At 41.0% G+C, this 13,401-nt stretch overlaps 1 protein-coding gene across 1 annotated transcript in view; it reads right to left on the minus strand.

The window, feature by feature from the left end:
- The window catches only part of RPLP0 (ribosomal protein lateral stalk subunit P0), a 108,527-nt gene extending 96,462 nt beyond the window's left edge, over nucleotides 1-12,065 (minus strand). Inside the window, exons 1-3 of the mRNA XM_044068903.1 lie at nucleotides 11,974-12,065; nucleotides 5,204-5,310; nucleotides 1,853-2,028 (exon numbers count right to left, since the gene is read on the minus strand). Of these exons, the coding sequence (XP_043924838.1) occupies nucleotides 1,853-2,028; nucleotides 5,204-5,257 (230 nt within the window). The 5' untranslated portion in view covers nucleotides 5,258-5,310; nucleotides 11,974-12,065. The remainder of the gene's footprint in view (nucleotides 1-1,852; nucleotides 2,029-5,203; nucleotides 5,311-11,973) is intronic.
- Between the last annotated feature and the right edge of the window lie 1,336 nt (nucleotides 12,066-13,401).

Raw genomic sequence — 13,401 nt, forward strand, 5'->3', positions numbered from 1 at the left:
CAAAAAGCAAACACCTGTCCAACAGCACTGCTCACCTACCAAAGCACTGAATATGCAGCAGGATCCAGCCATCAAAACAACTGAACCCCATGACCATTACAGCAGTAAAACGCCAAACAAGAACAGAGATAACATGAAAAATACAAAATGACTTTCCATGCAGAACAAGCCGCAGAAAACTTAACACAAGACTGCTGACAGCAGTCAAGAGCTATCAAAATATGCATTGTAAAAACACCCAGAGTGCAACTCAATCAAATTCGACTGGTTCTCATTAGCCTCCTTTGAGTGCTCCCATGACCTTCATTGGAAACCCACACGCCAGAGGTCTGCCTGGGGTGGAGGTCAAAATTTATCTTGTCCTTATTTTTCCAGGCGAAGGGAAAATTCTTAACCACTATGCCCCTCTAAGAACACCTGGAGAAAGAGGGAAGCAAAGAAAGCTTTATACTGCACAGAATTAGCCATGGTTCATTATATGTAGGAATATGGGAACAGCTGTGCACGTCAATGGTTACTGTCAAGGTACCCAAATACTGAGAGTAGGCACAGCAGACATTTCCCTGCAATGCTGACTGATTTACACTACCAGCCTTTGCATGCAAAGGGGGAAAAAGTCCAACAGCCTTCAAGTGCTATGTACATAAAAGTGCGTGTGCGTGGAAAAAAATTAAATGCAATTCTCACACCTGTTCTAGCCTTCTCTGATGGGACTGGAGGGCTTGACAACTAAGGCCTCTCCAAATACCACTTACGACTTCAGCTCAAAGCAGAATACTTTCCTTTCAAAGTCTGTAGGACAAAGGTATCTATTTACCACTGCGACTAATCTCTACTTGTGCTGTGTAGGGCAACGCCCTGGGTGAAACATTCACAATACCATACATACTTGCATATACTTTGCCAGTGTATTCTCATTACACTAATTACCAAGCAGACAGAAGTCACAAAAACATTACAGAAAATGGAAAGAAAAAATGTTAATAGCCGACTTACTCATCCATCCTACCATCCCCTATAAAAATCACTGAACTTCTGAATGTCCAGAACACCAAGCCTACACATACTGACTTCCTTTATAAGCTGACCAGAACCATTTAAGTTTTACTGTTTGACCTTTACCCAACAGTCCTCTGCAAAGGTTCTTCCAACCAGAATGTATTATGTAACAGAACAAACTCTGACCTAACCCAGTACAGTTTCTGGAAGCATGCAGAATACACTGTTTAACAAAAAGCAAGCCCAAGAAGCACATCAAATAATACAATTAAAAATTATTAAATATGTATTTAACAAATACACCACAAACCACCACAGAAAAAGCTTTATTGTAACGTTTCATAAAATAGCATAAATACCACCTAATGTCTTCTCAGAAAAGAGGCTACTTGGCCTAGTGGGACTAACCTGGTCACCCAAATAGACAAATTAAAACAAAGCACTAAGTGAATGCCCAGTGTACCAGTAAACTGCATGACACACACTGAATATCTATACAATAAACTGTGGCATTAGCTCAAACTGTAAGCCACAAATCCAATCCTAGAGGAAAACAAATGCATAAAACATCAGAAAAGGATAAATGGGGAGCACAGGAATGGACATCTGACAGCAACATGCTTAATACAGTACTAAGGACCTGTCTGCACACAAGGCTCCATCACTGGACATCCACAGCAACTCAGAACTTTAACCATGCAGGCCATACCCAAAATCAGTTTGGCAGAGGCTAGGTAAAAGCAACACTCTAACCATGTTGAGCTTCACTTACCCAAGCGTGAAACCACATAATTAAATGCATAAAAGAATCTTACATGACCAACAGGTTGAGCAATTTTACTGCACCACTTACTTCTCCAGTGAGGGATTGTTCTCCAAGTGTCCACGGATAGCCTTGCGCATCATGGTATTTTTTCCCATTAGTACAACAGCCTTCCCACGCAGAGACATACGGATTTGTTGCATTTGCTTTGACCCCACATTGTCAGCGCCAACAATAAAGCATTTTGGATAATCATCCAACAGTTGCTAGAAAGAGAGGTGGAGAACATCAAGTCATGTTAGCCACTTAAACAAAAAAAAAAAAAAAAAAAAAACAGGCTTGCTTGTCACAATACAGCAAGAGAACCAGCCATGGCAGACAAAACAGACTTAAATGTGCTGTCAGTTAGTTCCCATTTTGGTCTAACTGGTGCCTCCTGTCATTACACCTTTCAGACAGAGTAAGACATACCCACAGGAAGCCTGGTGATGATGACCTAGCCCTATGGTATACAGCACAGCTAGCTGTCCCTAGTAAAAGCTGGTACTGCTTCCAGCCTCTCTGTAGCCCTAGCAAAAAGTAAATAGACCACTACATTGAATCACATAAGACACTGAAATGGAATATTTAACTTATCAGAACTGACATCTGCTACTTAACAGTCAACCTAATATTTAAGTAAAGCAGCCTAGTTGGATTACAGCTTTGGCCATCATCTAGTTGTGACAGGTTTCTCAATGTTACTATAACAGACTTGGAAACACTGACACAGAAATTAGCTTTAGATCTAGGCCCGACATGGTTCAGAAAACTAGTTTAACCAAGTCTTAGTATGTCCCTGAAGCAAAAGCAAACTATACACTGTCCAGTATTAGCCACCAAATCAACAGTTCAGCAAACTTTGTCAGCGTCTAAGCTAGTCACTTGATGGCTAACCCTGGGTACGTTTAAAGATGAAAATTAACAGTGAATCAAGTCCACTGAACTTTAATTTCTTCCACCTTACAAAAAAGAACTTTACTTCTTTGCAAAGGTCCCGTTTACAACTACATTTAAGAATCATTCTTTACGTTTAAAAAACACAGGTGGTCACTACACATGAGTAAGTACATTGGTCCAACTACTACTTGAGCCAAATTGGTGTCAGATACTTTCCCCATAAAGGTAACATCAAAGTGGCACAGTATAAGAATTTTTACAAAACCTCTAAGAGGAGATGCAATTCTCAATTTGCCTTAAGCGCCCAGCAAAGTGCAATACATACAAATCAACGGGAGACAGTTACAGCTTGTACTGGGCATGCGCTGGCACAATGAATCATGCAAACTCAGTTCATGCACTCCCCATGCAGTTACTGCTTGTGCTGGCACAATGAATCATGCTCAATTCATGCACTATGTAATTACTGCTTGTACTGGGCATGCGCTGGCACAATGAATCATGCTAACTCAGTCCATGCCTACAGTAACTTGAAAATGGCCTAACCAGGATCTTCCTAAGCTGAAAGTAGGGCATTTTTGCCCAAATTTCTGTTGCTTCAACAAACCAGCTATGCTTTTCCCCAACTGCTGACAGGTACCTTCGCAGAGAATGCCTTGGAGTGAGACCCTAGCCCAACAAGGTTGACACATTCCTGGAATCTCTGGCACAGTTATTCTGCAGAACGTACAACTAACCTCAGGGGACAAGACTGACACAGATTATCCTCCATCCGCAAGATACCATCTCAGTCTGCTGGATAGCGTACCATTTCAAATACTCAAAAGCAGTAATTAATCCTACATCTTCAACAAGCACTTCTTTATCTGGACACTTCAAGCAACTGCTGCTTCACCTTTAACTTGCACCCCCCCACACTTTTAAATAAGGTTGAGGAAGTGGTCTGTGTTCCAATGTAGCCTCTCCTTATCTTGGAAAGTTGTCAAGTTCATTCTGGACCTAGACCACATCAGTACTCCCCCCTTAGGGTCATTAATAACCTTTTAAAAGGTGAGGGATCCAGCATGCCCCCCCCCAAGATATCTCGGCAGCATTTATCACGGTTATATTATTGTGTGCTGCTCAAGAACTTACTGCCAACTCAATTACAATGGTTTACTTTCTAGGGCACAGTAAGCCAAATGCATTTAGAAGCTACTTGTGGAGATGTGCCAACTCCATTACTGACATATTGAACACATTTTCACTGAAGGAAAACAGAAAAGTACAGTACCGATGTTATGCTTCCACTATCCAGCCACACTTGGTTTTGAAGAGCTCAGGTCAGGTGATGTTACTTAAGCTTTCCAGTTCCATTTTTTAGATGCACCATACTCAAAATATGCTCGAGTCAATGCCAAAGATTGTGTGCGCACACTCATTTAAACACCCAACCACTGACAAAAGTGCAAATAAAATATGTCGACATAACTAAACATGCTTCAAGAAAACTTCACAGCAGGCAAAAGAAACATTACTTTCTGCACCACCCATTTGCTACTTATATACTCAACACAGGTATCACACAAAGGGGAAGACCATATCCCCAACCCTGGTAATGCAGCAGTCTTCCACAATCAATATCTGTCTCGTCAACCAAAGGGTGTCAAAATATTTGTCAACTTCACCGATAACTGATCTTCTCAGTGGCATATTACACACACATAAATAACATAACAGAGATAGCTGTATCTGAAGTTCTGACATCTAAAAGTGTTACGGACAACATACTGTTTACTGCTGACTGCCGCAACTTCATCCTACTTGGATTAATGCAACGCTTTCTAACTTGTGCTTTCGGAGTGTGAACGCAGTTCTCTCTCGCCTTCAGAACACTCCACTACACGTTTCTGACTGGTGCCCCTCTGAACATAGGATTTGCAATGCTTTCTTGTGGTACCAGTGACATCTGAATATCGAGCACCATGTAACCCATGACCCCATCTAGATAAAGGAGAGTTTAATGCCTTAACATTCCAGCTTAGCCTCTCTGCAGGAGGGAGCTGCAAAAGACTAAAAATGTATCGTGAAGTTCAAATACTGGAGCTTTCACTTACCTCATTCCACTCATGGCTTGGATAGGAGAATCTAAATTTCACTCTGCATGAAGTTTGACACCTCATATTTCACTTGTATTTTTTTTTTTAAATAATGGTTTTACTGACATTGTTCAGGCATTACCCTATTGCACAACTGTCTTTAATTTTATGTGTAAATGGTCAAGCAATATAAAAAAAAAAGTTGCTTAAAAGCATAAGTTCAAGGCTCTTCCAAAGGTTTCCACTGTTAAATGACCAACTTTTGTCTCACCACTCATATCTAGCACTAGAAATACATAAAGCTCTAAGCACCATTATCCCCTCCACCACCTAAACCATTACTCCTGAATGATGGCTTAGTCCCAGTTCATTTAACTGAAAGCTCAAACAGCTAAAAAACAAGTTAGACTAAAAGTATACTTACAATGATTTTCATAAAGTAGTTTGACTTCCACGTAGCCCTGTCTTCCCTGGGCATCTTTGCGTGCTTCCAAGGATTGCCACTTAAAGGGTTTAAAGACTAGATGTAATCTGGAAACAAAATAGATATACAAGACTGTCAGTAACCACTACAAGGCAATATTGTCAGTTTTAACGACCATATGCAATTAAAGGGAGTCACAACTTCATTATTCAATATGAACCCACAACAAATGTATAGAAACGGAAAACTCAAAGCTTAGTAAAGAAAGCCAAGGGATGCATGCACACACGGGGTACCACATTCCAGATGCAACATTACTTTAAGGGATACAATCCGGTTCAGTTAAATACAAAGTTTTGCACTAAAATTCTCCAGCATCTAATGTGTTATTTTAATGGTAGATTCATGTCCTGTCTTCACCCCCACCTAGATTAAAGCAGTACTTTCTACCCTGTATTTTAGATGGTGACCTCTGTTTACCTTTGGTGAGTGCAGAACTTCATGGTCAGTTTTCCAAGTAGCATCCCTCAGTATTAGAACTGCAATGGGTAAATCACATGCTCTGTACTAGCCTCTGTGGTGATCAGGTAAACAAATGTTAATACACATGTACAACATACATGCACATACACCTGATATGCTTTACTAATTACACCACAACCAGGCCAGTGAACATGACCCACTCACCAGCAGACAAGATACCCTCATTCACATCTGAGCATAAAATGTATTTGCATTCCTAATCATCAGTGCTACAACATGCAATACAAAAGTGTCTTTATCAGGGGAAATCTTCAATTAAAAATATATATTAAAATAGTTCTCATTTTTTTTGGGGGGTGCTTATCACTCTTCACAAACATCAAAATTTAAGACAATATATCCTCTCAAACTATCCTTCCCATATTAACCGGAAACAAATGTCAGGTGACTCATCAAGATGCACACTCTTCTGACCAGAAATTAGTTAACTGTAGGTTTTTTAATCTCATAGCTGGTGCTCGTACCAAGGCTGACACTGCAGCCCAGCACTGCACTCCTTACGCACCAATGTGACTCTCTTTCAATAATGGACACCAGAGGACTCTTCTATAAACTTGGTGGTAGCCCACAGGAAGGGAAAATATCAAAAGGCACTTTTTTTTTTTAATCCAAGCTAAGGAAAAGAAATATTTAATTATTTATTTTAACATTTGTTAACTGGGAAAGTCCGACTAGGTTCCACAGATCCTGTTTTCAGCAGAGGCCCGGGGAGAAATGCCCCAGAAGCATGTCTTTAGAATATTACTAAATATTAATCAAAAAAAATTCCCATCACTGATAGAAAAAGTGGTAAGTCATATTTAACTCATTTTCATACCCAGGTCTTACTACCAATTTTTTATTACACAGCATTCCACTGGGCAGCGCAGTGGTGCAGCGGTTAGCACTGTCACCTCACAGGAAAAGGTTCACAGGTTCGATTCTCAGCTGTGGTGCCTTCCATGCAGAGTCTGCACATCCTCCCTGCATTCCCATGGCTTTCCTCCCAGATTCCAAAGACACGCATCGGGAGCATTTCTCCTCGGGCCTCCACTGAAAATAAGCTCTGTCCGACTAGTCGGACTTTCCCAGTCAACAAATGTTAAATCGATATACTTCAAATGACAATTGTCTATCATACATCTCACCCAACATTAGTTCTTCCACAGAAATCACCTTCTCTTAAATTACCAATCTTCTCCTAATTCTCACTTACCATCGTAAGAAAAAGTACATCACGTGTGTGATAAAAGCATGCTCAACTGCCTCATCTGTACATTTCTGCCATGGACAAATCTCCCCACCTGTAGAACCACCACCTTGGTCTCAAGTCTTAAAAGCATGCTCAGTTGTATCTTCACCTTTAATTTTTTTTTTTGGGGGGGGGGGGTAAACTTCCCTGCAAAACATAAATACCATATTGGTCTCAATTACTAATAAGAACACAGACCCAATAGGAATAAAACAGACCCAATGGCGATAACCCAAGAAATAAAACATTACGCTTCTTTTAGCGTTTTACTTTGTACCAGGGCTTGTGTGACAACAAGACTAGTATGTACAGCATTACATTACTATAGTCATCTGTGTGTGTTTGCAGGTACAAGGTACCCTGGACTCAACATTAACTCTATGAAACCAATAGTTTGCACACTCCAAAAAAAGGATCAAATATATTGGACCTAGTGCTCACCAGCATGAAGTGTGTTGCACCCTGCCATCACATACTCATTGGCAAGATCAGATCACAAAGCTATCTCCCTCAAAATAAAATCGACCCAGACAGTTTAGGAAAATTCAGGGCTCCCTCAAATCCTGAGAGCAGAACTACCTGTGCAGAATTATTTACAGAAAGCCTGTGCAAACATGTATACGGCTGCACTGAGGCTGCCATACTTAACAGAAGCAAGCCGAGATCTAACAACAGAAACAAATCACACTGGTGCAATCCTTACTTTGACAGAGTATATAACAAGAGTCATGGACAAAATCAGAAAGAGCAACTACCAGAGACAAGAGCTTTCAGATTCAATTAAGAAACTTAAATGGTGCAAGTCCAACATTAAGTAATTAAGAGATTAGGATAGCACCCCAGGCCAAGGAGGATCACAAGGCCTTCTTCAGCTACATTAAGAACCTTAAAGGTAGCACTCAGTAGTGTGCAGAACTGGTGGTAAATGACACAACCTTCACTGACCAAGGGTGACAGCAATCTACTAGCTGATAAATTTAGTTCCAACTTTGCCCCCCCCCCCCAACTACCAACAGCGAGCAGGTCCTGGTGGTGCTCCCTAATGCCAGCACTACCTTCAATGGGCAACAATATCCCCATTTGCTCCTAAACAGCTTAAAACACTACCTAGCAGAACCACTTGAACTCCAATCACAGCCTGAAAACAGATTACATGCCTCTACCGATCATTGGGTAACTGTGGTAATTCTACATCTAATACATGTTGACGAGCGCTGACCTCCAGGGATGTGTGGCATTTATCAGACCTAACCTGTGACATTAAAAGAACATGCTGGACAAACAGATACATCTCCCAGAGACTGCGGATCCTCTGGAATAAACTCGCAATTCATGTAAAGCAGAGGTCCTCAATGACCCTATTCAAGCGCAACCTACAACTGGATGGGAGACTGTAAATTCACCCCAGCATGTCACCTATGTCCCTCATGGACGGGGTAGTCAATGCTGATCATAAACTCACTCTGTAAATAATGGGCCTCAAACTAAGGCCAATTAGGGCACACAGGTATAAATATGGCTAGGCTTGTGCAGGCCCTACAGCCATTAGCCTAGTAACCTCCTAAGAACCTGTGTGAATGGAAGGCTGCAACAGTTATCCCGCTTCATAAACGTTGGCCATCAGCCAACCCCAGAAACTAAAGATCCATCAGTCTGACAAGTCTAATATGCAAAGCCATGGAACAAGTTACCATGGAAATAAAGGACATCGGCAACCAACAGACAGTGGACCCATTCCAGTTTTGCTTGGTTAAGGAAAGACCTTGCCTACTCAACCTGGCAGATCTCTTATAAAGGATCACCAAGGCGATGGATGAGGAGAAAATGGTGCATATTGCCTCCTACCTTGACCTAACCAAGACATTTGATGCCACAGCCCACTCCGTTACTGCTGACAAACTCTAAGAACCATGTATAAATCCCTACACAACTCACTAGATTGCTGCCTGTCTCACAGACAAGAGAGGACAGGATTGGTGAGACCAGTAACAGCAGAGTACCCCAGAGCTCCATGTTTGTCATCTACTTCTCATAAGTAAATGCTAATGTCAAAGGCCTCTGATTCACCAAGTCAACAGATAACTAAAATGAGAGCCATCGTACCCCAGCCTCCAACACCAACACCCTACAAGAGGATCTAACACAAACAAGTGACCGGTGCCAATCCACAGATTAAAACTTGACTAAGAAATGCATTACAGTGCCTTCATCAAAACCATTTACCCAAGCTGACGACTCCATTAATAAAGCACCTCCAAGAAACAATGCCAACAGTTGAGGATCTGGGGACATGTGGACAGTAATCTGGCCTTCAACCAATGCATACCCAAGATAGTAAAAAAAATAATTTCATGTCACCCAACTCGTATGCAAAGGTATGACATTCAGGTCCAAGGAAGTTATAGTACCATTCTACTCAGCCCATTTAAGACCCATCATCGAATACAATGCCTCTTTGGCATGTACCTAACCAAGCACTTGCAACAGTCAAATGCTCTTAAAGGCTCCTCACCAAAAGAATCCAGGGTATGAATTCCCTGCTCTACACAGATCACCTTAAGGCCCTCACTCTGTACTCACATCTCCTACAGGTTTGCTTATGCCTGGCAATACAGGGCATCCTCAGATCTAGCTCTGAGGAATCACTTGCACATCCTCAAACTAACAGCACCAGAAACACTAGATCCAAGGAACTAAACTTTGCCTGCAACATAAACAGATCGGGCATGTTTTAAGAATTGGGGAATAGACAAGTTTATATTCTGGAACACAATTCGATTTTACTAAGTGTGTGTCCGTGTATAAGCATGCACGTCTTCCAATGTCATTCTTACGTTACTTTGGCGATACTTTACTTGACTGGCTAACCAGATGCGCAATAGCAAGCACCACCCAAACCCCGCCCCGGCACTCTTCTCATGAATAACCAACACAACGTGGTTTTCCAGCCAGAAAAGAAAGTCAAAGGCGTGAATAATTTAATGCAATTTCCACGTCCTTTATCGGAGAAACAGCAATTACACGTTTTCCCCTGCACCCCCACTACTTGGATATACAGACTCCAGCTTACACAAGACCCACTGCCTTCCATTAGCACCAGCAGTAGTGTAATGCTGCATGACTCAATAACTTTAAATATTCACCCAAAGAAAGGGGTATATTTAGACATTGGTATGCTATGCATGTTAGCCCCTAGCACAGGGGTTTGCAACCTTCTCTATCAAAACAGATATTTTGGCCCCTCTCCCACCAAATAAAATTTAGCTGGAGCCACAAAAACCTACTTGACCCGTAAAATAGCAGCATATAAAGTTTTATATATAGTTATTATACTATGTGTAAAAGAAGAATTAGAAAATTTAAAATCCATCCCAGTTTCGTCCCTTTGTTGGGGTCTTTATTGGAATCACTCTATCGCTGTCAGTGTGCGCTTGTGTGCAACCACGTCACCTCAGAGCAAGAAATCTGGGCAAAACTGTAAATAATGAGGAGACAAATGTACAAAAATTGGGACACTTAAATATTGCTCTTACAAACGTATAAAGTTAATAGAATAGCAGGTTTTGCATTAGCATGTATTTTCTGAAGTGTATGAGGTCTGAAACTTAAATGTCTTTCTATATTTCCTGACTTCAGCCCTCAATGATTTGCCAGAAAACTGCAATTTTATGATAAAGGGACCAAAAATATGGGGCAAAAAGGACATTCTGCGAGAATCTGTACAGTTGAGAAGTAAATGTGTGTGTATAAAATACATGTCAACAGAAACCATGTGATTCGAGCAAGTTTATAAGAGCAATATTTAAAATCCATCTCTATTTTTGTTCTTCTTTATTTGGGTTCTGTCCCGATTTAAAGAGTTTGGGAGGTATGAGAAATACAGAAACAGTTCAGGAGATGCTACTGCTCGATCGCTCTGGGTTTGTGTGGAATGCATGGTTAACAGAAACCATGTTATTCTAGCACGCTTCTAAATTCATAAGAGCAATATTTAAAATATGTCACTAGATCGCTCTGTGTGTGTGTCATGCAGAGTGGCCATTATTTTTCAAAGCTACAGGGAGCCACTGCAAAAGTGTGGAAGAGCCGCAGGTTGCAGACCCCTGCTTAGCATGATGCATGCAATGACTGTAGATGAATAACTGAGTTAGGCAGCCTTTAGTACGGAACGTTCTTATGCACTTAGCTGCTGCTTTCTGGTGTTGCCTTTTTTCTCTCGATAGGTGGAGACTAGAGAATAGCTAAAAATATCTACGGAGCAGTCCATACACGCAAACAAAATAAAACTTAGTACATCAGGCGTTTTAATCGCACCTGAATAAAACTACATTATTTCCCTTTAATTTAGTCAACTGTAAATACCTTAAAATAACCGGGACCAGCGTTATAGAGTATACGCAATATGAATATTTCAAATGAACAAACTAGGAAAGCAGGCTCAAACAGGCCGCAGATCCACAGGCTGTACTGTGGTGTAACAGGGCAATAACGGGGCAGTGCACTCAAAGCATTAAAAGAGAACTTCCGGTAGCAAACACCGTGTCAAATGGGCCTAGTTATCCAACGTCACATAATGACCAGACCCCGGCAGTTTCGAAACAAACCAGGGTATCCCGTCCAGGGGGTGGGAAATAGAAAGGCTTTTTGCAATGAAGTTTCTTCCCTCTCCATATTAAAATGCTACAAATGGCATTTAGGATCATAAAACGGGAAGCACCACAAATATCTAATAAGGGTACAGAGACCACCAAATCAAGTTATCTGCCCATCCAACAAGATGACCATACACATTGAAACATTAGATTTCCCTTCCAGTAGCAACTCGTTCTTGGTTAAACTCCCACGTGTGGCTCAGCAGAGGCACAATGGAGCCACTAAAAAGCTCAGACCTACGCTTACAAAGATAACCCAACGCTTGCCAAACTGGAAGCAAAAAAGGCTAAACCAACGGCGAAACAGATAACACAACAAGCGTGATATTAACAAGCAAACTAACCTCCCGCAAGAGAACTCCGCGGAAAAGAGAATAAAGAGAGGCGTGCACGTAGTATTTATAACAAGAAAAGAAGCCAATCATAATGCGCTCATTAAAATAAGTACAAACTCTATTGGACGAATTCCCTATTGATCAAAAAGATAGACAATTCAATATGAAATGGTACAGGAGGCGCTACAGGGAACAGTTATTACCCGCCGCTGACACAACAACACAATCGAGTCTTTTAAACAGTGACTCTTCAAGTGGATTTTGTGAAAGAAGATCGTCGCGGGGATTTTTTGACAAAATAAAAGCTTATTCCTGTAGCATTTGAGTTGATTATGCTATTTCATACAATGTTTAGGTGTTTCAGAGACAAAAATAACTGTTTTATGCAACTATTACGAGAAAACTTATGAATTATTTTTTGTCCTAAAATGTCAGGACGTTTACCATTTTTTATTTTTTTCCTCAGGGCGCAACTGCCCAAACAGGGACTGTCACTCGCAAAGAGGGACAGGTGGTAACCCTGCTGCTCTTACAAACTTAAAAAGCTGATAGGACAACAGATTTTGATTAGCATAAATTTTCTGAAGCATATGAAGTCTGAATCTCGAATGTCTGTCATTATTTTCATAATCCAATCTTTGATGCTTTGGCAGTGACTTGCCCCCCCCACAATTTTTTTTTAGAAACACCAAAAATATGAGGCAAAAATCTTGACATTATTCTAACATCTGTAAAATTGAGACGTATGCTAGAGTTTTATTTTAAAAGAAGTAGTTATAATGCATATTTAAAATCCCTCTAATACAAGTCTTATTAACACTTTCTTGTCAGTTTTATAGGTTCATAGGTTGATACTAGGCTATCGGCCGTAGGGCCTATACAAGCCTAGCCATAACAATTCCCTGTATATTTCTTCCCACAATATTTACTTCTCTGGACCCCTGTCTAGCAGGGCGACTGACATGATCCCCGGGGTGAACTTCCTATCTCCCATCCAATCATCAAGGCTCCTTTTGAAGAGGGCCAAGGAGGCGCTCTGTTTGACATGTATGGGCAGTCTGTTCCAGGGTATAGGGAGTCTCTGGGTCAGGAACCTATCCCTCCAGCATGTTTTGTTCATTGTGATGACAAGGTTTAAATCCCTGGAGCATGTGGCTCTGAGGGATTGGGATTTCTTTAAGTGGAGCATGTCCAACAGCTCAGGGTTTGACATGGTATTGTATGTTAAACAGATATCGCCTCTGAGTAGACGATATGCCACAGAGTATAGCTGAAGTTTTTTTTAGACAGTCAGCATATGGCATCTACTTTAGGCCTGTAATTCTTTTAGTAAGGTATTTCTGTGGCCTTTCCAGCTGTTGCAGATGTCTTGTGAGGTACATACCAAATGGGGTATTATACTCTATAATGGGTCTAATGAGGGATGAGTACAGTGGG

This window comes from Protopterus annectens, chromosome 4.part0, assembly GCF_019279795.1.
Source record: "Protopterus annectens isolate FY-2018-M chromosome 4.part0, PAN1.0, whole genome shotgun sequence".
NCBI lineage: Eukaryota > Metazoa > Chordata > Ceratodontiformes > Protopteridae > Protopterus > Protopterus annectens.